The 26,466-nt window shown below is 37.8% G+C and overlaps 1 protein-coding gene across 1 annotated transcript in view; it reads left to right on the top strand.

Moving 5' to 3' along the window:
- exoc4 (exocyst complex component 4) overlaps positions 1 to 26,466 on the top strand; it is a 119,627-nt gene that overhangs the window by 67,149 nt on the left and 26,012 nt on the right. Inside the window, exon 11 of the mRNA XM_079868311.1 lies at positions 13,676 to 13,895. Coding sequence (XP_079724437.1) covers positions 13,676 to 13,895 — 220 coding nt within the window. The remainder of the gene's footprint in view (positions 1 to 13,675; positions 13,896 to 26,466) is intronic.

The raw sequence follows: 26,466 nt of genomic DNA, 5'->3' as shown, positions 1-26,466 counted from the left end.
ATTCCTGCGCTTTTCAAAATGTTTCAGTTATGTTTCTCAGTGTCAAAAATGTATGTTAGTAGCAAAGGTAAAAAAATGCAAAGTTTTAAATTCAAGAAGCTTTTTTTAATAGTCAACATCAAATTGGCATTCACAAGCAATATGATGTCTGTAATTTTATGTAGTTTAGAGTGAAAAAGGATATTCAGCATGAAACATATTTAGACAAGACTTGATTTTATCATCCACAGTCATCCAAAAACTGAAGTCTTTTCTGAGGCTGAGCAAGTATTCCATTTTGATGAAAGATTATTTTACTATTGTTATTATTTTATTCATTTTAATTTATTTATTTATTTGGAGTCAAATGGACAAACGAATTGTGCATAATATGGAAATGAATTGGAGAAATATATGTTTTGACTTAAAGATTTATTTGGAGTTTAATTTTTTCTATATCCATCAGTTTGCAAATTTTCATTGTTAGTACTCTCTCTCTCTCTCTCTCTCTCTCTCTCTCTCTCTCTCTCTCTCTCTCTCTCTCTCTCTCTCTCTCTCTCTCTCACACTCACACTCACACACACACACACACACACACACACACACACACACACACACACACACACTCTCTCTCTCTCTCTCTCTCTCTCTCTCTCTCTCTCTCTCTCTCACACACACACACACACACACACTCTCTCTCTCTCTCTCTATTATATATGTGTGTGTGTGTGCTAAATTTTGTAATATAAACTTTTTTACTGTACCATTTTTCAGCAGATATTTTTTATTTATAATTATATAATGCTGACAGATCATGACCTAGTCAAATATGATTTACACAAAAGTCATCATCTTTGCCAGAGTATTTTCGTTTATCTCATTTATGATCTTTAAAACCACAATGCAAACTCTGAGTGATATTTTTTTTGCTTTGCTTGTTTACCACCTGCTGCTGGCCATACTATTTATATAGCATTCTCCACCAAACACACTTCATCACTCACATAGATACTAATCACAGCGAAAGTACTGGAACACACCATTGCTTTCTCCTTCCATTCACGCACACATTTCACTTCCTCTTGTTCCCAGTAGCCACAACTCCTGGTAGCCTGTGTTTCTCATTGATCTGGATTAGAACGAAGGGGAGACCGCCGACAATCACACAGTGTCGCCCTCGGCAAAACTACCCAGCTAGTTCAAATCTCGCTCAAGGTTATTCCCTCATTCCAGAATCGCTACGCATGTGCTCTCCAGGCCTTCGAAGATAGACAGCTTCGCATTCCAGCGGGAGGGTCACCTGACCTCATCCACTTCCACCACATGCTCTACAGCCGCCTGCGTACCTGTGCACATCTGCACCCCGCATACCTGCGAAAGCCAGACACGCCAGTTATTTGCACGCTAATGTGAATCATATATTTGACAGCTCGAAGCAGAGGTGATCTCGCCGGTCACAATTGAACCTCGTCCAGCGAAATATGAACCTTATTATTTTGCCTCAGGCATAAGCGCATTCGATGATTGACTCGCCTCTTTCCGATGGAAAAAAAACGCCACTGAATGCGATTTTAATAGGTCGCTTTTTGAGCGGCACCTTCTGAATTTAACCAAATCTTGCAGCTGCCCTCTGCCCCCCATGTGACCAAACAACACGGTATTTGTTTCAGAGCACTTTGATTCCCTGCCTCCGTTCTGGCCCTCTTATTTCATTGTTTTCTTTTCACATCCAATCAACCGCCGGTACACCTCAAACCATTTCAATATACCACTCGTGCAGATATACGGCAGCAAATGCCTGCCGGGGGAATAACGCTCCGGCTTAGAAGAGAGGGAATTTGTTAAAAAAGTGAGTTGTGGAGTGCGAAACGAAAGCGAGGGTGGTAAATATGATTTAGTGTTTTATTCCAATTTTGCAAATGGCTTCGTGAGCGCTATAAGACCAATAGTGACTCGTAGATTGGTTTCCGTTTTAAGTGCACCTGTGGGTGATGGAAGGAAAGGAAAGCATCGGATATTCCTATCAGAATGATCCCTGCGCTCAGTTCTCACAGCTACGGAGCGACGCTGTAATGCGGTACAGTGTTGGGCAGCTTTAAGAGACCATTGTATGATCTGACCACTGTAATGATCTATTGCAGGGGTCGCTGGCAGATAACAGCTACCCTTACATACTTTAAAGCCCCTTATCTGGCTCTGCTCTGCAATACATCCTCTGGTCTGGTGTGAGAAAGCACTTATTTTTAGTCTTGGTGTCTGCTGCAATGCAGTGTAGGGTCTTGGAGGGTGTTAAGTGTAGTTATGTACTGTAGTTTCTCTCTCTCTGTCACTGAAAGGAAAGGACTGTTGTGTTTAGTGTATGGGGGCCTATAGCAGTTTACACTTACTTCAGTGAGTCATACTGAATCATTCACTATCAATGTCCACAGTTGCTCGACAGTTGAAAAGAAAGTTCTGTTCCATCTCTTGTTATCAAAGAGCAAGAGTGTAAAGCCTGTCTGAAATGGTCTCAAAAAATGAAAATTCATGATCATTTCATATTTTTTTTAATATCTGTTTAATATTGCAATGATAGCTGTCTGGAAAACTTTGTGCTTCCATCATGACTATTAGGAATTGATTCTTTTAATGAGTCACAAAGTTACAAAGTGGTGTCAAACTTGCTGTGACTAGGCTACGTTCACACTGTCAGTTTTTGGGATTGACAACCACATATACTTACAGTTCTGAGTCTCGAAATGTCCCGTTCACTAACTAATTTATAGTAGCGTCTGGAATACTGTTGTCTGTACGTAGGACACAAAACTGACGGTTCCTGTGTGTCCTTCAGATGACACACAGCTCCGTTGCTGTAAAGCCGGGAACACACTTAACGAATGTAAGGCCGATTATGAATGTAATTTGATACTTTGAGAGTTGCGTTCAGTTAGTGTTCACAGTCGGTGTTTAAAATCTGCTCCAGTCATTGGAAACAGTCTGTAAGTGTGTTCAGTTCAGTCTAAGAATATTTCAGATAGTTGTTAAGTGTGTCCCTGGCATAAGTTACCGAAATCACACATGAAATCACGCAACACACGGTAGACCATATTAGTAACCATAGCAGTAACCATACTGTGTGTGAACGTAACCGTATTAAGGCTGGTAGCTGCATTCTGCTACTGTGAGAATATATATACTCACTCTGTGAATCATTCAGGGCTGTTAGTGTGTTTACATCAGACTCCTTCAGTTAATCATTTATTGTTTATATCAAAAAGATTTACAAAATTGTCTCAAAATTGCTGTGACTTCACAGTTCACAGTTAACTCCCTCACTGAGTCATTTTTTGGTTATGTCTGATTCAAAATGAACCGGGAACCATAACTTGTAATTAAAGACAAAAGAGCTTTGTTGCAATAAATGGTATTTAAAAGAAGCATTGTAATGTTTTATAAAAATATTATTGGTCAGTGTTTAGCATGGTGAGGTCCGTTTGCAATTTTGAATCAAGTGTAACTGAAATTTAGTTTGGTAGTAAAACTAATGTGGGTGACATGTTCAAATCTTAATCAACATAATATTTAGATTAATCAGAAATGTTTTTTTTTTTTGCAAAATAAATGCAAAGGATTTTGCAGTTTAGTTCCAAAAGTGTTGAATTTTAATTCAATTAAATTCATCATTTCAAAGCAGCTTTACAGAAAATGCATGAGTCCATATTACAATTTATAGATAGACTAATTAAAAAACTAACTGTCCCTTGGGGGACATAAATATAATGAAGTTGAAGTTGATTTAGATTTAACAGTCTAAGTTATGTATTTCTGAAATTTACATATGTACATATATTTTAGAAACCAATGGCTCTCTAGTTCTTTTTAATTTTTCAGTTAGGAGCCATGGAAGGAATAGTTTAACTAAAAATCATGTTGTTTCAATCCTGAATCCCTTTCTTTTTTCTCTCCGTAAAACACCAATGGAGACCTTTTGACTGTAGCTGTAACCCGCTGTACTGTAGCTTGGTTATGAATGCGCATATAAACATACTTATTGCTGCATGTAGTTGCCTGTGATGTGTGAATGATGACGGATGTTAGTAGAGGGCATTATTTGGGTTGTAAAGCAGTGCTAACGTCCTCCTGCCAAAAATCCTATGTTTGTACACCAACACCAGACGAGGTGTTACTGAGCACACGCTTTCTAAAAGTTGCTCCACGGAGAGCATTTCTTGGGTTCACATGTTGGTTTGGTCTCTTCTGTCACCTCTGAGGATCAGCCTTCACTGTTTTCCACGGCTGACCCATAAATCATAAAGCTGGCCCTGGGCCGCGCTCTTTGGCGAACCCTCTGTGATTTAATTAAGTCCTTCTCCTTCACAGAGCCCCGAGGAGCTGGAACACGGGATCGCTTACCAGGTTCTTTCAGTAGGAGACGCTGAGCTCTAATTGAAGGAGCTCTAAAGTGCTTGGAGTCTGGTTCACAACTGAGATGCGATGATGACCTGCTCGCACTATTGGCTTCATGAAACTCCTGAACCCCCTCTTGCACTGTTTAGTGAGCATTCGCAGCCTTTATTAAGAGGGAAGTTGAAACGGGCCCTAGCGATTCAGCCATTTTGTGGCCTGAAAGGGAGCTTGATTAGGCCAGATCCCGAGGGGTGTTGAATTGTTAAGCCGGCAGTGTGTCAATCAACACTTCTCGCCCTTTTAACCGCACAATCACTTGCCTTCCCTCCCTTTTTCTGGCTCGTACTCTCACACACGCTGTTATCGCCTTGTGCGTGATGCCGCTCGCCCATGCAGGCTCCCATTAAAGGCAATAATGCAGGCCACTCCCAACTCCTGCTCTAATGGCTCAATTTGCAGAGTTTCCTCCCTCGCTCACACCACGCAGGGTAATAACAGCCCTCCGCTGCTCTGAAAACAAATGCTTTCAGAGGCAAAAAGACTGACAGGTTATTATCCAGTCCAGATGTGTGGTGAGCTGCTTGGGTAGGCAGTGATGTGCGTTTGTAAAGGCCGCATTGAGCATTCAGAGGTGGAATAATGTAGTGTGTTTTTTCTGATCGCCAACATCTACAGTTGGCAAACAGAATGTTTAAGCAAATAACACAAACGATGATGGATTTTCATATTTTCTATTGAAAGCACCTACATGTTCAAAAATGTAAGGTGGAAAAGTATGTGAACCCTTGAATTTAAAGGATTAGTTCACCTCAAAATGAAAATTTCCTGATAAATTACTCACCCCAATGCCATCCAAGATGTCCATGTCTTTCTGTCTTCAGTGGAAAAGAAATTAAGTTTTTTGAGGAAAACATTTCAGGATTTTTCTCCACACAATGGACTTCAATGGCAACCAGAATGTTGAAGTTCAAATCAATGCCGTTTCAAAGGGCTCTGCACAATCCCAGCTGAGGAATGGGGTCTTATCTAGCGAAACGATTGCTCATTTTCAAAAAAAAAAAAAAAAAAGTATATACTTTTTAACTACAATTGTTTGTCTTGTGCTGGTCTGCGATGCGCCACGCATTGCGTCATCACGTTGGAAAGGTCACGAGTCACGTCATCTTTCTAAGTTATTTGTCTGTGCACTCCGGTTCAAAAAGGTAGGGAAGGGTGAAAAATTCCATCTCATTTTCTCTTCCAACTTCAAAATCGTCCGACATCTTTGTTTTAATTTATTATTTTTATTTTCTTCTTTTTTTTCGTGACCTTTCCAACGTGATGACGTAATACGCGGCGTGTCGCAGACCAGCACAAGACGAACAATTGTGGTAAAAAAGTATATACATTTTTATTTATTTTTTAGAAAATGACCATCGTTTCGCTAGATAAGACCCTTATTTCTCGACTGGGATCGTGCAGAGCCCTTTGAAGCACTTCAGAGCCCTTTGAAACTGCATTGATTTGAACTTCAACATTCTGGTTGCCATTGAAGTCCATTGTGTGGAGAGAAATCCTGAAATGTTTTCCTCAAAATACTTTATTTTCCACTGAAGAAAGAAAGACATGAACATCTTGGATGGCATTGGGGTGAGTAAATTATCAGTAAATTTTCATTTTGAGGTGAAATAATCCTTTAAAGGGACATTTCATGACAATGAAATAATGCACAATAGATAATGCTTTATAATAAACTATTAGAGAGCTACAAATGGCCATTTATCTGTTCAATAAAATACCTTAGCTGTTGAGTAATAAAACCAGCATCTCCTTTTACAACATTTCAAATCCCTCAGTTCTCGGCATCTCCATAAAGCCAAGCCCATGTTGATTCTCGTTTTATTACATGCTCTGTCACGTTCTCTTTTTGCCAGCAGAAGCTCATCTGTTAGGCATATATCCACACCATACACGCATTAAAGTAGAGGTCCACTCCCGCCTCCTCCCGCTTAAAAATCACTCTGTGTTCACTCGCTATCTGCATAAAATGATTTTCTTCCTGACCCGACTGATCCTGCTAAATCCCACTAATCTCAAATCTTACATTTTCCCTAAAGAAAGAGAGCATTACAAGAATTTTATTTGTTATTTTTGTCTTATCATGACACTGTCAACACAGTAAAAAATCCTTTGGAAAAAGGATTGATTCATTATTTACAAAAAAAGTTACATAATACAGTACCTTTAAGCGGTATTCCTGAGATTTCTGATCCAAACTGCTTTCTTGAGGTCAAAGTTTTACATACTTTTCCCTCCGACAGAAAAAGGGCGCAGAGGATGAGAAACTAGGCGAAGATGGTGGGAGGGAAAGATGTTGAGAAGGGAGGAGGCAAAGCAAAGAACGTGAAAGTGAATCAGGGAGGGTAATTTGTCAACACGGGAACATGTCAGCCAAATGAGCTGATCTCATTTCCTGTTGACTGCAGGAATCCAAGCCCCTGGTCTTCTTCGTGTGATAGATTTCACCTATTTTAATTGGCCAAAAACACCACTTTCCCTCTTGCCGGGGAAGGATACAGACAAAATTATGAGAAAGAGAAGGATGAAGAAAACTGAACTTCTTTGAGAATCTGCCAATGAATGGGGTTCGTTCTCTGATTTCCGCCTCCATGTGTTTTAATTAGCGTGCCGGTCCTTTGCTTTCCAATAAAGCATTTCTGTCCTACACATATTGCGCTACCTTAAGCGAGAGAGTGTGTGTGTGTGCATGTGTGTGAGATCTGCAGCAGACAGCAGGAGGTCTCAGAGCTAGTGGGTGTATGTGTGGGTTGGCCATATTCATTTACCTCACCGCTGTCTTTGTAGGAACGCAAAGAAAGCTAAATACATCGCACGGCGAAGTCGGTTTCAATAGTAACCCAGTAAATGCAATCTTAATGCTTTTTTAAAGACAGTTTCCCTTCATTAAGGAGGCTGGAGAACTGACTGCACACATACTGTACAGAGAGAACTGACATACTGCCATCTAGTGGTGTATTTTGGGTATTTTAGTGGTTTGCTCTTCATGCTCATTTAAAAATAGTCTTTACATAGATTTAACCATGTGAGACCTATAGAATTAAACTCTTTTTTGACTAATACATTATTGGCTTTTTAATTGAATGAGGCATGCATCAGCTATTAAAAACCTTCTTTTGAGGTGATATTATATTGAAATAAAACAAATTAATTATGGTCTATAAATTCCATAAAACCATCCCACACAGCAATATTTTTTTATGATCATTGAAAGGTGACTTTTCATTGTCGTTGCGGTGAATATCCTCTGCTTGTTATATTATGACAAGGTTAAAAATGCCGATAAAATATAGAAGGTAGTCTTTATTGTTCATGTGCCTCTTGTTTAGGTTTACAAATTTTACTGAAATGACAAAGCATATGATCATAAAAACATGCTGAAGGCGGGGCAGATGTGAAAGGAAAATGTTAGGATTCTCATTTAATTAAAAATGCTTTATTGAATAAATTACTTGTTATGCTGGTTAATTAATTGTACATATTTGCTAAAAAAATATTTACTGAGGAAAACAACAAAGTATGATCATTCTAAAAGTTGCTTAATTCAATATATATATATATATTGAGCAATCCATTTTGCAGAGTCCGTCAGTTCTTTTTTTTTTTTTTTTTTTTTTAATGCTAGATGGACTTTCTTTTTCAAGTTCAACTATTTTCCAACCAAATGCATTTTGTTAAGGTTTTTTTCTTTCTTTTTTTTGCACTCCAACTCTCTCCTAATTTATTTTGGGCTTCTTCGCGTTTAAGGGTTACTTAGTAGCATAATATACCATTCCTAAGTTTGGGGTCAGTAAGATTTTTTTTTTCAAGTTTTATTTTTTTTTAGTATGGAAGCATTTAATTGATCAAAAGTGGCAGTAAATACAATTATAATGTTACAAAAGATTTCTTTCAAATAAATGCTGTTCTTTTGAACTTTCTGTTCATCAAAGATTTATCATGGTAAAAGGGTTTCCACAAAAATATTAAGCAGCACAACTGTTTTCAATATTGATGATAATAATAAGAAATGTTTCCTGAGCACCAAATCAGCATATTAGCATGATTTCAGAAGCAGACTGGACTAATGGCTGAGAATTCAGCTTTGCATTACAGGAATACATTACATTTTTAAATATATTAAATTAAAAACCGTTATTTTAAATTGGATGGATGGATGGATGGATGCTAAATTAACATTGAATTCACGAAAATAATTCAAACTTTAAGAAGTGCTGTTTCCTGAAGGAATGCCAAAGCCTAAAATCTGTTTAGACTTTTATGACTAGATATAAAATGTAGTAGAAAACCAAAAAAAGTTTGTAAAGCGGTGACACCTGGTGAGTCTGACGGCTTGTGTGCGTGTTTTGGAGTGTCAGCACTCTGTTTATATCCTCAGCGTTCTCTCTCTGATCGCATAAAGCTCTCTGTCAGTCTTCAGAAGTGAATATTACACCAGACTGCAGCATGTCCATTACACAAGCCAACCTGCCCAGCTGCAGTGACAGACAGCAAACCTCAGGGCACTTTACTCTTATTAAAAATGACTCCGCTACACTATTCTTCATGGCCTCCCTCACCCTTCTGTTCAGTAGTCTTCAATAATACACAAATACATATTTATACTACAAGGATGGTTTAATTACTGAGCTTGTAATTGGTTTGGAGGGGAGAAGTACAGGAAGTGGTTGACGTACCTTCTTTCGTGTGCGTGTGCGTGTATTCATAGGCAGGGCGCTTTTCACACAATAATCCAGTGAAGGCCTTGGGCACAGACATCTGCTTTCTAATGACAGTTAATTAGATGCTGTTGAGCGCAATCAGAGGCAGTCGGCGCTAATAAACTGGGACTCAGTGTGTGTGCAGTGTTTCTCTGTCTGTGAGAGAGTCTACAAGACGACGGCTTTGATTTAGAAGAGTCACACTCTATGAGTCAGTGGTGCTTTAGACTTCAGCTAGAGAATTCAGGCTAACTCACTGCAGTAGAAAGACTACTGAAGAACTTGTGCGGAAATAATGGGTGGTTGTTAGGGTGTTGCTATGCGATTGCTAAATAGTTTTTTTTTACAGTGATATGCTGTTGCTAGGGTGTTCTGGGTGCTTATTGCTTACAAAAGGGTCTCAAATATGCATATCTACTGTAAGATTAATGCTTAGGGTTAGAGTTTATTCATATCTCTAATCCTCTGTGAGCAATAGAAGTTATCAATCTTGTGGCCACACACAGGCTAAAACCTCTGTTTATTCATAGTAGAGTTATAATCATTATTCCTAGTCTTCCGGACCCTCATCAAATGTTCATTGTGTTTCATTTCTGTTATCCTCTGGATGGATTGCGATCATCCGTCAAGGAACAGTTATGTCCCGATCACACGGCAGTAATTGTATTTCAGTGAAGAACGTAAAGGACCTCAGCTTTGATTACATGCCATAATCCCCTTATTAGCTGTGAGTTATGCTTATAGACATCTCATTCTGTATGGTAAATTTCCTGCTCTGATCCCACATCAGTTTCATCCGCATGACGCTGACTCGTAAACACATAAACAATGCTGTTATAAAAGTCTTTCTTTCTTATTATATTAATTATTATGTTTGAATTATTTCATAACTATCCATTCTCCACAAGTCCCGTGTGTTTACATTAACATTTTATACAAATGATTGATAATTCTCATGTCACACTCATACTTTTTATTGTAGTATATCACTACTTGTCAAATGGTTTTACTCTATTTTAACACACCCAAAGCTCAAGTCGAATTCAGAAATCCCTCATAGAGAATCATAAATCTGTGTGACTCTCCATTGGAAATGAATGACTTCTCTGGTCTATAGATGGTCTATCGTCTGCCGGTTATCGTAAGCAGGGAAAAGGTGGCTTAGGTGTTCAAAATTCATCAGATTGAATGTTTACTTCTAATGCACATGTTTAAGACTTCTGTCTGCTGTGCTGCTGTCATAGAGAACAATGTGGCTATTTTCAGCAGGGCGTCTGGTGAGCCCATGTGACTGTGAGACTGATTGATCCACAGCACTGAGTTTTGCCCTCTTTGCTCTCTTTTTTCACCCTTGGATTATCCACATTCTCTTTATCCATCCTCCAAAGAAGTCTTCTTCATCTTGTTTTCAAACATCTCTTTCATTCAAGCCAGGTTATACACCCACATGCTGTTTACACATTATATGTGATTGCAGAGAGGAGCGCCATCTTCTCCACACCTGCCTAATGCAGCGTACCACAGATCAAACGCAAAAAAAGAGTGTTTTATTTCTTCTGTCCCAGTAAGATGAATATTTTTTAATTGTCTGAGGTTCCTCTAAAGGAATCATGACTAGTGCTCAAGCTGGGCTCCAGATAGCAACTGCGATTTTTGTCAGATATGAAATGAAAAACGTAAAATGTGGGACAATTTTTCAAAATTATTTAGCTATTGGCGACGGTTGAGAAAATATATGGCTTTCTCAGATATCATCTTGTTGCAACAACAAACACAGAGTCGAGAACAAATGACTCTTATGAATCAATTCAGAAATTAGTAATTTAAAAAGATTCATGAAACAAATAGTGATTTGAGTCGGTCAGTGAATCGTCAAGAGCCATTATAGTTCAAAACGGAACCTTTTTTTGTTATGTCTGATAAGAAGCGTCAAAAACTAAACATTAAAACGACCTATAATAATTAAAGTTAAGTATCTGTGACATTATATTTCACTACTTTAAACTTGAGGTGTCTTTCACAGTTGAAAAGCATTTTTACTGTCTGTTTGCTGTAGTAACTGGTGTCTTGTAGGTCATCGGCTTTTTTTTTACAGGCTGTTCTGTGTCTCTTCCTTTAACAGCCACTTCTGTCATGACGGTCAATGTGGTCACGCTCACGATGTCCCTGATGCGCTTTCCTTCTCTGAATTTCGGACGAAGCAAAATTCGATTAGCTGAGAGAGCCAACGAGCCTGTAGAGCCAACGAGCCTGTCACCTTCCATTTACCTCATAAGATCATTGATCAGACAGACTTATGGAATGAAATATTAACACAGCAAGATGATCACATGAAGACAGCGCCCGAGATACGCTTTTGTGTGTCACTGTGCACACATTTAACTGTGTGTCTATTAGACGGTTGAGAGCGAAAAGTAAGAGACACCATCTGGTGTGAATAATTCTTATAGAGGACATTTATATGAATAATGAAATGGAGATTGAGCTATTATCTTTGTCTGTATTTCTAAACCATGGCAAATTATTCAAGAGGGTCCTGAGAGGCCCTGCCGTATATTATATACAGTCCCGGCTGCAGAGCTCCGCTAATACACGATGCACTTCGACACCATACAATTGTCTGCACTTTTCATTCTGGAACTTCATAGTTCCTCATTCAAAGACTTTGAGCTTAATAAATTAACAGAGTTGTAATAAAGTTGTTAATAAATTGTTATACTGATTTGGAATACATCATTTTTAAAGTTTCATTGGGTCAGGAATGACGAATGTCAAGATTAACTTATAGTGAGCATTACATGACAGAAAAGGTCATCTACAGTAAATGTAAAAATCGGATAAACGAGCATGCAGAATTAAATATCCAATATCGTCTGATACAGATAAATGAAAAATTATATGGAACTGATATATTGTGCTTATTAACGCTTTTTTTATTGTTACCAAGGTGATATTATTATCTCTTATCTAGGACCCATGTGCGTCAGTGTTCCCTTAAATAAATACAGTCAGACAATAAAATAATTGACAATGTTTTTATGGCCTCAGGTATGACGAAAACCATGAAAAGGTTTTTAGGTTTTAGGTTTATGGCAGTGTGTTACTTAAAGAAGTGGCAGAGTTGTTGATTACTGAGGGCTGAGCCAGGCTTCCACTGTTAATGTCTCACACACACACATATGAACGTGCACATGTGTGTATGGGCTCCCCTCTGCTGGGTTGACTAATTGGCTGTGCAGTGCTGAGGGAGGTGTTTAGTGTCGGGGGGTTGTGCAGCTGTAGTCTCGTAGTGATAAATCAGTGTTCCTGCTGATCTATGAGCCTCTGTCTGCTCGTACGCAACGGCCCATCCCTGCTCAACACCTGTCTTGTTCCCTCTCCGACACACATGGTGTGTGCAGTATTTAAAAGCCAGAAAAAGGTGCTCATATTTGTTTTTTATTTGTTTTTTTAAAACAAGTCTGAGACCTCATTGAAAATCTGAGTTTGAAAATCTAATTTAAACCTGGAAAGGACCAGAAAATTATGATTTTGACATTTAAAACAAAGAAAAACAAACAATTTTTATTTTTTAATATATAGATTATTTAAAACTCTCATATTTATTTATTTTCTTCATCTTTTATCTCAAATTGCTATTTGCTAATAATATAACTTGTAATCAGGAAATTTGTATTACATTTTGAAATAAAATGCAAAAAAAAAAAAAGTGGAGAGATGGAAGAAAATGATTTGGGACACAATGTAGCTTGGATTCGAACCCACTTTTCCCATATCAGCACCACTGCACAATGTGCTAACCATTAGGCCTCAGCTCTGACATTTTCAAACTTAGTCAAACCATGCATAGACTTGTCTCTTTTGTGTAATTTAACTCTTAAATACACAAATGTTTCGCCAATCATTATTACATACTTGGGTCTCTACCTGTCGGGATAATATAAAACTCGCCTGATTTTAGAGTAACAATTTCAGAAGAATAAAATAAAGCATATTTAGTTACTTTTTGAAGTACAGCTTCTGACTCATATTCGCGATCTCAAACATATTCTCAAAACTGTCATTTTCAACATCTTCAAAATCAATATTTTGATCACTGACAGATTCTTCGTCAGATCCACCATCAAATGACAGTGACACGAATATTTGATCGAGTTCAGTACTTAAATCGCAGAGCCATTTCAAGTTTTGCTGATGATACTTCCTATTCTATTGTTTTCTGCCTGTGGTAACTATGAGTGAAGTGTATCTTCATCATTGTGTATCAGACATTGCCACCTTGTGGAATAAAGGTGAATTGCACTTTATTTTCTTCTTGTACAGAAAAAATATACTTACACTGTTACACAAATCGGGTCGTTAGCGACCCTATACAATTATTACAAAAAATTAATCGGAAAACAGGCATTCTTTTATAATAACATTTTCCTGTTATATTGTTTATAATGAATGTATTGAGGAATACTAAGAAGATGAGGAGGAGGAAGTGAATGACATCCCGGGTCATGCTTTTAAGGGTTACTGAAAATGCCTTGTTTTTTGTGTGTCATCAGGTTCATTCAGGACATCGAGTCCCGTATGGGTCCTGCTCAGGCCAAGCAATGTCAGCTACGTACCTTCCTCACCTACTACATCAACGACCTGTTCCTCAGCCAGGTCCGCACCGAGACCAATAAGGAGATTGAGGCTGTGACCAAAGTGTCCGACCCGCTCAAGATCCTGGCCAACGCTGACACTATGAAAAACCTGGGAGTTCAAAGACCTCTTCTACAGGTATCTTTTTTGTTTGTTTGTAAATGATCCCAAAAGAAGCTTTTTCAGACATTTTTCTGTAAATGTATGACAAAATAAACTGTACACACACAATCACATATAAGATAATACACTTATTTTTCGCCGTTGCTTCTTCCTGCTCTTCTTCCCTTTCATTAGTCGATCTGTTTATTAGATTAACTGTTCTAACAGCATTTGCCTACCGGTCAAGTGTACAAAAGCCCGGTCTGATTGTTTTCTCTTCTGAATTGCATCGAAGAGGAAGGTTATTTTGTTCTCTTCTCCTTCTCTCTCCCATGAGTGCCAATAAAGGCCACCTACCCACCTATCCCCCTGCATCATAATTGGAGCTGAAATTGTGTTTGATCCTGGCTGACCTGGAATCAGCAGTTAAGTGCAGCTTATATAACACACAGCACTGCTCCTTGGTGACCAGCTGCCAGCTGTCCATCTCTCCAAGGGCTTCTTCCTGTCAGCACAGGAAGTTCAACATTTCTTTGCCGTTGAGACCTCTATATGTGCTTAGTTCATCAGCAAAGGGATTTAGTACTCTCTCTTCTCACCTTTCCAGTATTTGCTTGTTATAGTTCCCATAACAACAACAAATTAAGAATCATTTTAAAATATAGGAGATATTTTAGGTGCTGCTTTAAAGATTATATTATAGTATATTATATTATATTATTAATTACGTTATATTATATTATTTTAATATTTGATTTAATTATTTTAGTACTGCCCTGAAGAAGCTGCCACACAATTTTTTTTGAAGGTTTAAACAAAACAGATTATTGGAGCACATTTTCAGTCTTTCTACTTCAGAAATTCTCATTTCAAACAGTGTGTTACTTATCGTTTATTTGTGAAATTTACTAGCAATTTCTTAGTGAAAATAGTTTCAATCCTACACTAATTCAGTGGAACAGATATTGTCTTCGATGTTTGTCTGCATGCTTCTGTTTGTTCCTGAGTGTATGCATGTGCAATTGTGCATGTACAACTGAGTTATTTCAATGTCTTCCTGCGTTCGGAATCCATGATCTGGTCAATTAACTTCATGAGAAGCTCTCTTTGCAAATATATGAGGGCAAGAATGTCATTGTGCTGAGTGTGATGAGTTTTAGCGCTCTGATATTATTCAGATGAGAGCCATTATGGTCCCCTTTTACTCTTTAAACTGAGACCTGTCATCACAAGTCTCTCCAAGTTGTGTGTTCATGTGTGTACGGAAGTCTTAGCATTGCTTTCATTTTGAGAACAGTGGCAGTTCATTACAGAGGGGAAGACATCAAAAGCTCACAGCCATTTGTTTATGATTATGATTTCTCCTTAACGAGGACTGCGGCATCTTGCTAATTACCCTGCTGGGCTAATGAGCGCCTCTCTGGATAGCGGGAGCTCCATAAAATGCTCTTTTGTTTTGGCTTTTTTTTTAACGTTTTAATTACCTTAAATCAAAGGTGCTGCAGCTTTGCTGCTGACAGCCCATGTGGCACGTTCCATTCTGGCCTTTAGCTTTGTACTGTTGTAGAACCATATCCTGGGTCATGGGTTTGTGTGTTAGAGAGACGCACTGAGGGAACGAGAGTTTGCTCTTCAAGGAGATATTTAATGAACTCTTGTATGAAGAGCTGTATTAGTATGTGAAGTTTTTTGTGTTCTCAAGCATGTGTGTGTATTTATTTGTGTGCCTTTGAAAATTGCCTGTTGATTTTGAACTTAGCAGAGGAAAGAAAATCAGTACAGCATTTGGAAAGCATTTGCTCCACGTTCATCTGCATCAGGGTCCAAAATGAGCATTTGCCAAGCACTAAATGTGGGTAAAATTTGGCTTTAACAAGTAAATAAAATTTTACTCACCAAATGGCCTGTTACATTTCAAGCAAGTTTACAAGTTGTGAAACTGAAAGAAAATTTAGCAAAGAAACTTCTGCCAAAGGTCTGACTCCGGTATTGGCTCTGGCTATTCCTAGACAACTTTCCTGTTGTAAAATTTTTACTTGGATTTGTCAAAAACATCAGTGTCACATGATCTTTTCTGAAATCATTCTAATATACTGATTTGGTGCTCAAGAATCATTTCCTAGTATAATCAATGTTGAAAACAGTTTTGCTTCTTAATATTTTTGTGGAAACCATAATACATTTTTTTTTTTTTTTTTTTTTTGGGATAAATACTCTATTGATGCAAAATAAAATAATAAGTAGAATATATGAAACCTTATATTCCATATAAAACTATGATTTAAAAAAATATTTATTGACTCTCCATTGGCAGGTTTAGTAAACATTTCATTGTGGCCCCTAATATGTAAGGGATAATCCACGGCTAGCCATGCATTAAAGGATTTTAATGCACGACGTAGAGGCGAAGAACCACCCGACGCGAAGCGGAGGGTGGTTGCCTCTACGAAGTGCATTAAAATTCTTTAATGCATGGCTAGCCGTGGATTATCCTGCTTATACCTTGGTTATTTGCCAAGTTAAAAATAAGTTAAAGCTGTAACTGATGTTTACAGTGTATATTTTTTACAGACGTGTAAAAATGACGGTTATTTCTTAAGTTAAGGCTCGTCAGTTCTTGCACTCCGTACGCTTTAAATAAAGTAGAGCCATCAGATTGCTTTTATTTGAATGAATTCACATTTATTTAAATTCATTATTAAAAGAGAGAGACAGAGAACTGAAGGAGAAGGAACAGAGAGAGAGAGAGATGCTTGCGTGAGTTACTGTGTGCGTCGATCTCTTCTTTAAAGTCTAGCAGCTACAGTCCCCTCGTTGCTTAAGCATATAGCTAACTTAATGATTCTTTAATGGATTTATTACAATTATTTATGAATGACAGGCAACACTGATACAAATTAAACGATATTCAAAAATCATCCATTTAGCCTACCTAAACGTTTCCATATGCGTCTCTCACTCTGCTTGCAAGTGTATCTGTGTTACTATGGTTACCAATGTAGCGGATTAATTTCGAACTGTAATCAAACTGACTGGAACTACCTGTGCATTAAACGGTTTTACTGCACACCTTCCAGCCAATCAGAATCGAGTATTTAAACAGCCCATGGTATAAGCACCGATATTCAACAGTGACTAATAAGGCCAAAGAGAAAGTGCCAGTGATGAATTGGTAAAATGACACACCTTGTGTTGCGTCATTCTATTTTGCTGTTAGATTGGAAAGAGGTTATCTCCATGACCATTTGATCTGTTGCTACTACGATCAGAGGATTTAACCCCGCCCGCTTTGCCTCATTAGCATGTGATCACCTGGAACAGGTGCAGAGCCATACTGTAAGAGCAATTTGACAGCATGTCTGTTTCTGACAACAAATACATGGAAAAGTCTAATTTCATCTGAAGTTATGAAACAAAAGTTTAGTTTTCCACCTCCCAGAATTCAATGCAGTGTGTCATTGAGAAGGTGCAAGAACTGTGCATTGACCCTCTTCTCAGACTGAACAGCCATCCATCCTGTGACAAGCCATGAAGTTGAGTGAGGCTTCTCTCCAGATTGTCTATTGCCTCTCTGATGCATTTTAGACCAAATGGAGGAGGCAAATGATGCTTAAAGTAGTGCTCTCCTGTGGTCAAGGAAATGATGACAAAGAGATGTGGGTGTGTGTTTATGGGTGCATGTCTGTGTATTCCAGGTGCCGTGGCTCGGATGTTACAGCAGGTGTTTTATGAGAAATCAGCCCGGGAGAAGTGGAGCATTGATCCGTAGGGAAAGGGGGTTTTCTTTTAGTTTCACAACATTAAATATACTGCACTTTGCCATCAGGAACCATGTTAACACACACACACACACACACACACACACAAACCCAGTCACACACCCATAAACACCCACTCCCGTTTACTTGCTTTACCGCAAAGGAGGAAATCTTAGGACAGATTTTATGTCAGTTGTTATCAGCATTTTTAAAGCTAACCAACTTTTTGTCAACTTTTCCTTTTGTAAAATCTCTTTTGGACAACCACCGTATATATATATGTTTATTTTTATAGCGCCTTTCAAGAACCCAAGGTCGCTTCACAAAATAATACAAATAGTAGACAGACAAAAGAAACAAGCAATCAGCTTATTAGGCTATATCAAGCAAACAAACAGAAAAGCAGATGGAAACAAGCAAACACTACAAATAATGCACATAAGTCAAAGATAACAAACATATAAGCCTTTTTAGCAGCATATAAATTTCGACAAAGTATGTGAAATAAAATAAAGGTGAGAGAGTGGTAGACAGAGAAATGGAAATGAAGATTATTTATTGAGCATGGTAAATATATGAGTTTTAAGTTTTGATTTGAAGATCTAGAGGTTGTCGATGGCACAAAGATTAGGGGGCAGTTTATTCCATAGCTTAGGGGCTACAACACTAAAAGCCCTACCACCCACAGTAGATAGTTTAAACCTGGGGACGAATGGGCAAATGGGCAAATTTTCGTTGCTAGATCTAAGAGTCCGGGCAAGAAGGTATGGTTGCACTAACTCAGCGAGGTATTGAGGTGCGGGACCCTGACAGGCTTTATAAACTAAGACTAATAGTTTAAACTGGATGCGATTGACCACAGGAAGCCAGTGAAGTTGATGAAGGATAAGGGGTAATATGTGCAGATTTTTTATTATATGTAAGTGCTCGAGCAGCAGAGTTTTGTACCATTTGAAGGCGATGTATTGCTTTGGTGGGTAGGCCGCTGTATAAGGAGTTACAGTAGTCCAATCTGGAAGTTATGAAAGCATGAATAACAGTTTCAGCATCTCCAAAGTTAAGAGAGGGGCGTATACGAACAATATTCTGCTGGTGAAAGAAGCATGATTTAACAGTCTGACCGATGTGTGAGTGAAAGCATAACGTGGGGTCAAACAAAACTCCCAGATTCCGCACAGTTTTTGAAGGCCTAATCTGAACACCATCAATATCAATAAAAATGTCATGTCCGGGTAAACTCTTTGATTTGGGGCCAATTAACAGGATTTATATATATATATATATATATATATATATATATATATATATGGCTAGATGTGTTGTATTTCAATGTGTTGTACTTTCTCTTTACCAGAAAGAAATTTTCGATGTTTTATATGTTGAATGATAAACAGAAAGGTAGACAAGTAAAACTTAATGAATAGACTGTACTTCTATTCACAGCCTTGCTTTCATGTGCCTAAAATGAAATATGAGTGACCATTTACGGACTATTTGGAAAAGGTTGCTTTTCAAAGGCTGTCTTAATAGAAAGCAGACACTTAGTTAGCCTAATTGTTAAACTTAATTAAAAACAATATATTTTTTTCTGTTTGTAATGAAAAGTTGGAGAATGGTTTCTTGGCACAAATGCAAGTTGACAGCCGTGTGCTCTGGCAGAGAGAGGTGTTACTGCATTAGCATTACAAGCACAAGGATCGCTCAAATACGAACAGCCCCTGCTATCAGCACCCCCGTCCTGGAAGCTCAAGTTGGCTGTCCTCACTCTGTCTAGCATGACAACAAGGCCAGTGATATCAGAAGGCCTGGCCATCCATGTTCTGCCTGCTCTCGTTCTTAAACTGCTCTCCATTTCTTTCTCTGTGCTGATCTGTTCCACTGATGCTATCTGCAGGTCCAGGGCCCACTGATGGATTCATTTCATTAGAAATGTTTTGAGGGGTCACTGTGTGGCTTGTTTGGAGATTGGCTCTATTAATCTTCCCCACCACGGGATCCATGGTGCTGCTTACATGGGCCATATGTCCAGACACCTCTTACAGGAACGCTTATACTCACACACTTCATTTTTGCTGACGTTGGTGGAAAATGGCAATCTTGGTCAAAAAAAAATTTAATTTGTATTTGGTTACTGGTTATATTGTTATTCATACACACAGACTTATAGAAATATATAATAAATAATACTAAAATAACACTGGTAATTTCTGAAACAGATATTTTTGTAAAGGCCTAAAAAGTTTTGACATCTTAATTGCCGAAATATTAGGCCCCTTGTTTTCCAGGAATCTACAAATGTCCAATATTATTTATAATATTAAGTTCTTTCAGACAAATAGGATCTCAGTATAGGTATTTAGGCCTATTCATGGTTGGAGCTATAATGTTCTCAGAATTTTCAGGGCTGTGTTTATTTACAAGTCTGTTTTTAGAGACGTGATTTACTGTCTGTCTTTGCCATTCAGTCGAAGCTCATTCTGAAATGTGGACTTGAGCTGCCACCAGCGCTTTGCTAATGAAGCTGACCTTTTTAATCACACTGTATTCACCATCAACACACACAAACGAACCCCTGCACATCAGTCTAGAGTTGAACTAATGAGAGTGACCTTTTTGTTTGTAGGGTCTGTTGTGTGGGGGTGTATATTTGGGGGTCTCTCTCTCTCTCTCTCTCTCTCTCTCTCTCTCTCTCTCTCTCTCTCTCTCTCTCTCTCTCTCTCTCTCTCTCTCTCTCTCTCTCTCTCTCTCTCTCTCTCTGTGTGTGTGTGTGTGTGTGATATCTGTTGATTGACATCTTGTAGCACAGCTTGGTGTGTGCCTTTTATTAGGGACTTCTCATCACCACAAAAACATCCAATCACAGAACGATTCAGGTTTGAATGGTGTTGTCTAGACCTTGTTTATATCTGCAGGAAGTCGTCTCTGTACAGAGACACATATGCACATCAGGATCAAAAAGTTACCGTGATTATGTATGGAATATTTATTTTTGAAATACATTAAATAGATAGAATGGGATTGGGAAATCGTTTTAAACCGATATTGAAGTTGTCTTTTCTTAAAGGTCACAGATGCATATAACGTGTCTGAATAGAGAACGCCTTTGTCACCATGGATGACTTCATGGTCGATCAAGTGACATTATTATATAAAGTTACAGGAAATGCGGACATCAGAATCCATAGAATAATTTAGTGTTTAATGAATTATTGATTTCTAACACTTTTGCTAATACGCTATATAAGTATATAGAGTCATTTTTCCATGATGACAATAAATCATTTTCCACGACCCCTTCTAACCTTTCTTCACACCCTGCAGTTTGAAAAGTGTTAAAGTGTTGGTCAGCCAACTCAAGACCTGAACCGGATTAATGTGGTAAATTAATGTTATTACTTCAAAAGACTGCAGTCCTTTCAATTCAACTGATGAAATTTATCAAGATTCAGCTGACAGTGATGCAGTGCGCACTCTTTCTTCTGTCCTTTAGGGCCAGTCACCTTCTCCTGTTTTTTTCTGCTTTTCCTTTTCTGTCGTTACCTCAGAGTTCTGACTTGGGTTCCTCCCTCAGGCCAGCATTATTTTTTTGGGCCTCGACTGCACCAAAGTTGCCTTCTGAGCGTTTCTTCACCTGTGGGCCCAACACAGTCCCTCTTTCCACCAATTGTCTTCTCCCACCGACACTGGCCTAAACTTGGGCTATACCCCTACCTGAACTGACAGTGTGGAAGAGCTAATCTCTGCCTAAGGAGCTAAAACAAGAAAACAGCATAAATGTAGCCAAATATGCTGTAAAGCAGGCCAAGTGAAGAAAAGCAGGCATTTCTTTAGGCCTACTTTGAGTTTGCAGAGAACTGCTCAGAGTGCAGACTTTGGCTGTTTTGAGTCATTTTAATATATTTCCATATATTTCCAGTGCATTGGGGTGTTTCTGCAGGGTTTCAGTGTGCATATGTGTGTACACAAACATCCGTTCCATAATGATAATGTGTATATCATTGCCTTCTGTTTGTTCCCCTCTCTGCACCATTAGCCCCATATGGCTCTATTTCAGGGGGTGTATGTGAGCATGTGTGCGTTATTGAGAAATAAGCATAAAGTTGAATCTCAGTGCTGCCACATTTATGATGGATTTATGTGTGGTCCTAGGAGTATGCTGAAATGAGACTGTAAGACTTTAAGGAACTCTGAAAAAGAAGTTAGAGATAGTAAGTGGTGTTTGGAGGAACAATGTTAGAGGTGGATACACAATGTCTTTGTTTTTCTTGTCAAAGATTGTGCGTTCAATCATAACCTATTGGTCTTCTTTCTTGATTTGGTAGAAGCTCGCACTGAACCCAATGCACACGCACATACCCATAAACACACTGTTCATGCCCTTAGATTGATCCTCAGTTGTGATGAATGTGGATTTACATTTGGATTGAACACTGTTGTATTCATTTGTTCGGTAATCAGCTCTCCTCCAGAGCCGGTGTACCTTTATTTAAATCACTTCTAATAAAACAGGCTTAATCCTTCTGCCAGCGGATTTTCAGCAGGAAGTGCAGTCCTGGTGCTTTTGTGCCGCTCAGTTTGTTTAGCTGGTAGAGTCTGTCACTCACACGCCATGCTTTAGAAGAAATGACAGGTTTACATTTAGTTGTTACACATCATGCATGTTTGCGGCCTGTACTTCACCTCAGTCTGACTCAAACAATGTCAGACGTAGAATGCTGAGAGCTACTGTATAATAGAGACGTGAAAGAATAGTTCACACAGAAATAAAAAATTCATGATTTATTCACCATGTTGTTCCTGTATAACAGATTTTCAGCAAAATGTTTTAACCTGCTCTTTTTCTTACAATAATGAATAGTGAAAAATAAAAATGGTCCACTTTATATAAAATTTTCCCTTTATAAAATGTAATAATACATTATTTGATGGTGATAATAAATATTTTAAAATGTAATACTTTTTAAAAATAAAAAGTAATAAAATAGAGTCTAATAAATTGTATAAAAGAATACAGTTTATTCCCCTTATTCTTTCCCTCTACAATAGCTCTCATATTTAAATGTTTAGATATTCCGTATGGCTTCAAAACACTTGAAATATAGTGTATAAGTTATATGGGCCACTTTTATGGTGCTCTTTGTCCTTTTTGGAGCTTCACAGTCCCAGTATCAATTCAACACTTACATTGAATAGAAAACTGTGACATAAACATTCTGTTCTGCATTGAAGAAAGTAAGTCATACGGGTCTGGAACGAGATGAGATTGAATAGATTGTGACAGCGTTTTCTTTTTGTATGAACTAACGTTTTAAAGAGCAACAGAAGCAACCTCCTGCATCTGCATCTGTCCATACAGTTGCGTTGCGGTTGAGTGGCAGGGTCATGTTGGCATGTGTGTGCATGTCTGTGGGTCTCAGTGGTGTACGGTCACACTGACAGTGATGAATGAACTGTCGCACCGCTGCCCTTCTCATGCATTACACTCCTTTACCCTGGAGAGGCTTGTGTGTTTCTGCATGTTTTTTTCACCTCTGCGACCAAAAGAAATTGCTCTTCCAAATTCATTTACTAAGCATTCTGCCAGTCTTTGCATACGCACACCATTGTATAAATGTTTGTATCTGTAACCCACTCGTGTTTGTGTGTGTGTGTGTGTGTGTGTGTGTATTGTGGTGTAATTGAAGTGCCGGAACGGTTCGGGTTAAATGCTCTGAACTCTGTGCTATGGGGTCAAAACTGGATTAATGGAGAAAACCCATGGCCCGTGAACCTTCTTTACACACACACAGACTCATCTCAACATCTGTCCACCTGCTTGTCATCCATTCTGAATAGGAAAACCAAGTCATTTTAAGGGATTTTAAACTGTGACTTCCAGGCATGGAGAAGTCATGAAAATTAATACAATATTAATTGAGAGCCCAGTCATTTATTCATTTATGCATTCATTAATTCATTCATTCAACCTTTAATAAATTAAAGGTTATATATACATTAAATTGACCAGTGAAATATGTACTTTGAAGATGTAAAATAATAATTATTTGGGAGTGGAGCCCATTCTCTTCTGGCATTCCAATACATTACATATTATAAATATGATCTAATTACATATGTGTAATGAATGTTCAATAGAATAAATTACATCACTCAGTTATTTAATATTTAAGGCAGAGTTTAAAATGTATGGATAATGATTTCTTGGTGGTTTGTTCCAAAGGTGTGTGTGAATCCTGTATTCTTACAGTATCTCGGTACATCAGCTGGGACTGTATAAAGAGATCTCTGCTTACGCTGCATGGGTGTAAAACGTTTTTCTGTCTCAATTTTACTCTATTAAAAGTCAAAGTATCCAGTCAAAACTTTCCTCATTTAATTGAAAGTAAAAAAGACAGCTTTTCACGTTGACTGATTATATCAAGAGACAGTGGAAATTTTCTCATTAAAGTAACTTTGAAGCACAAACTGTGTAAAGAAGCTTTTTTAACCACAAGTTTCCTCAATGTCGTGACTATGTAGGATTCTAGGATACCAGATCTTTAAATCTATTTAATTGTTACATTTTATACAGTAGTTTGACATTTAGATATAGTTATTTAAAGCCTGATCGCTGACCATGTTCAAGTTTGACTTCAACTACAGTTGTAACATAATTAAAATGCATTCTTTCAGGTCAAAGACTCTCGTGACAAGGACAAATACAGTTACATACAGTAAGCTAATTATACTTCACATTATTATTTTTTTGTCTACTTTAAATAAAAGTGAAGTAAAATTCACAGGAACGGGATTTGACTTGGTACTTCAGTAAGAAAGAAAATAAATGATATTTTTAATAAGATTAAATATGCATGTACTACAGTGGTCTAAATAAACTATATTAATATATTGGAAATTTATGATCTAAATAATTATTATTGTTATGATTGAAATAATAACAATAACTATTTGTCATGGTTGGTTGATGCAGAGATGAGATGAGGGTCTATTTGCAGCGGTCTGTTTTTATTTACCAACTTAAAGAAAACAAAGATACTCAGGATGCAAAAAGCTCAAAAAACATTAATAGAATGACCAACTATTACTGACAAAGATGGAACCAAGACTAACAGAAAACAGGTTCAATATATACTAACCAAAACCAATGAACAAAACAAGAAACAGGTTCAGTTCATTAATCAAACAATGAATAACCATGGAAACACTAACACAGGAAACTGAACAGGAAACGGTGCAAAACAAACTCAGACCATACGTAACACTATTATTATTAGTATTATTGTCTATATTAATACTATCTTCATGTCCATAAATCAATATGTTGTGTGTTTTGGGTGGAGCTGAGCTGAATCTACTCATCTTGTTGGGAAAAGCTGCCTGCATGTGATTTAGATGCTATTGTCAGCCATTATGAAGAGCTCTGCCATTTCTGCTGCGACTCTCACGGTTCTTACTTGTCATTCTGTGAGAGAGAGTATGTGATTTGTGTGTGTGTATACACACACTCAGGCCTCTGAGTGTCCCTAAGCATGTGAGTTAAGTTCTCTTTGCTCCACTGCGTGTTGTGCTTCCCTCTCATTGACGCTCACCAGTCGAGTCCCACTGCGCGCTGAGCGTTCATTATTATGACTCTCTTCATTTATACTGCGCTAAACCTTGTGCCATTAGCAAACACTCCCTCCAGCAGCTCTGCTCATTTTAGGAGGACTGTAATCAATGCTGGCGTGGCTGGACGTACTCCAGTAAGAATTCAAAGGTGCTCTGTAGTGTGAGCGGAGTAAGAATGAGTCGGGAGACGCAGAAATTTCCAGCAACAGATCTTAAACCTCCCATGGCACTCTGTGATATTTAAGTAGAAAGGAGGGATTTTGCTAGCGATGAGACAAGAGAACCTCTGCTGGTTTGATTTTTCTCTAAAGCTTTCGCCGTCTGTCTGTCTGTTTCGCTTGTGAGGCTTCTATCCATCCTTTAACTCTATTTTCCTCTCATTCTCTCTTTCTCTCTCTCTCTCTGGAGCTTGATTACTTTTTAATGATTTCTGGGGCTAAGACGAATGAGTGTGTTAAATGAGGAGAATTAGACATGTGCCGCAGAGCACTGGGGCATTTGTTACTTGAATAATGGAGCTTAGAGACTTTGTTTACTGGGAAATATTGAGCTTCATAAATGAGAGGGGGAAAGAGAGACCGAATTTTGCAGCTTGTATGATATTTCTCTGGTCATTCACTGTAGCTTTTATTAGGCGTGAGCAGTATATCGAAAATGCATGATCTATTCAATATTATGTTGGCAACGTAAAATTAACGAACATCATAAACACCGACTGTGATTTTAATGCACTTTTTTATTTGACTATTGACTTGCCACAGTAGTTTCACAATGTCTCTTTGTGTCATGACCAGCCAGACTAGTGTATATGAGATCACTAAGACTTATTTACTCATTTAAACCTCATTAACATGAAGTAGTTTTGGAATGTTTGAGTCCGATTCATGAATCGGTTAGGTCATTACTCGTAAATGCTCATAGAAGTCTCTGTGTTGCATTTTTAAATTATATAAGTAAAAAATACATGTAGGTAAAATTGCGCTTATATTGTTATATTGGTGCATATAAATAATATATATTTTTTAAAATATATAATTCCTCACATTCATTTGTGAAAAAGTGTTCAAAACAAGCCTTTATTGTTTTAACGACTGTACATTTTAATGTATACTTTAAAAAAATGTTCTCTATATGAAATATTTATAGATAGAAAAATATGTACTGTATATGATGGTGTAATTTTATATATATATATTTTAATATGGATAAATATTTTAACTGTATGTGTTTATATATAAGAT

The sequence above is a fragment of the Squalius cephalus genome, assembly GCF_949319135.1.
Source record: "Squalius cephalus genome assembly, chromosome: 4".
Lineage (NCBI taxonomy): Eukaryota > Metazoa > Chordata > Actinopteri > Cypriniformes > Leuciscidae > Squalius > Squalius cephalus.
Note: the sequence above shows the minus strand (reverse complement) of the source record. Positions and strands in the feature narration are given on the sequence as shown.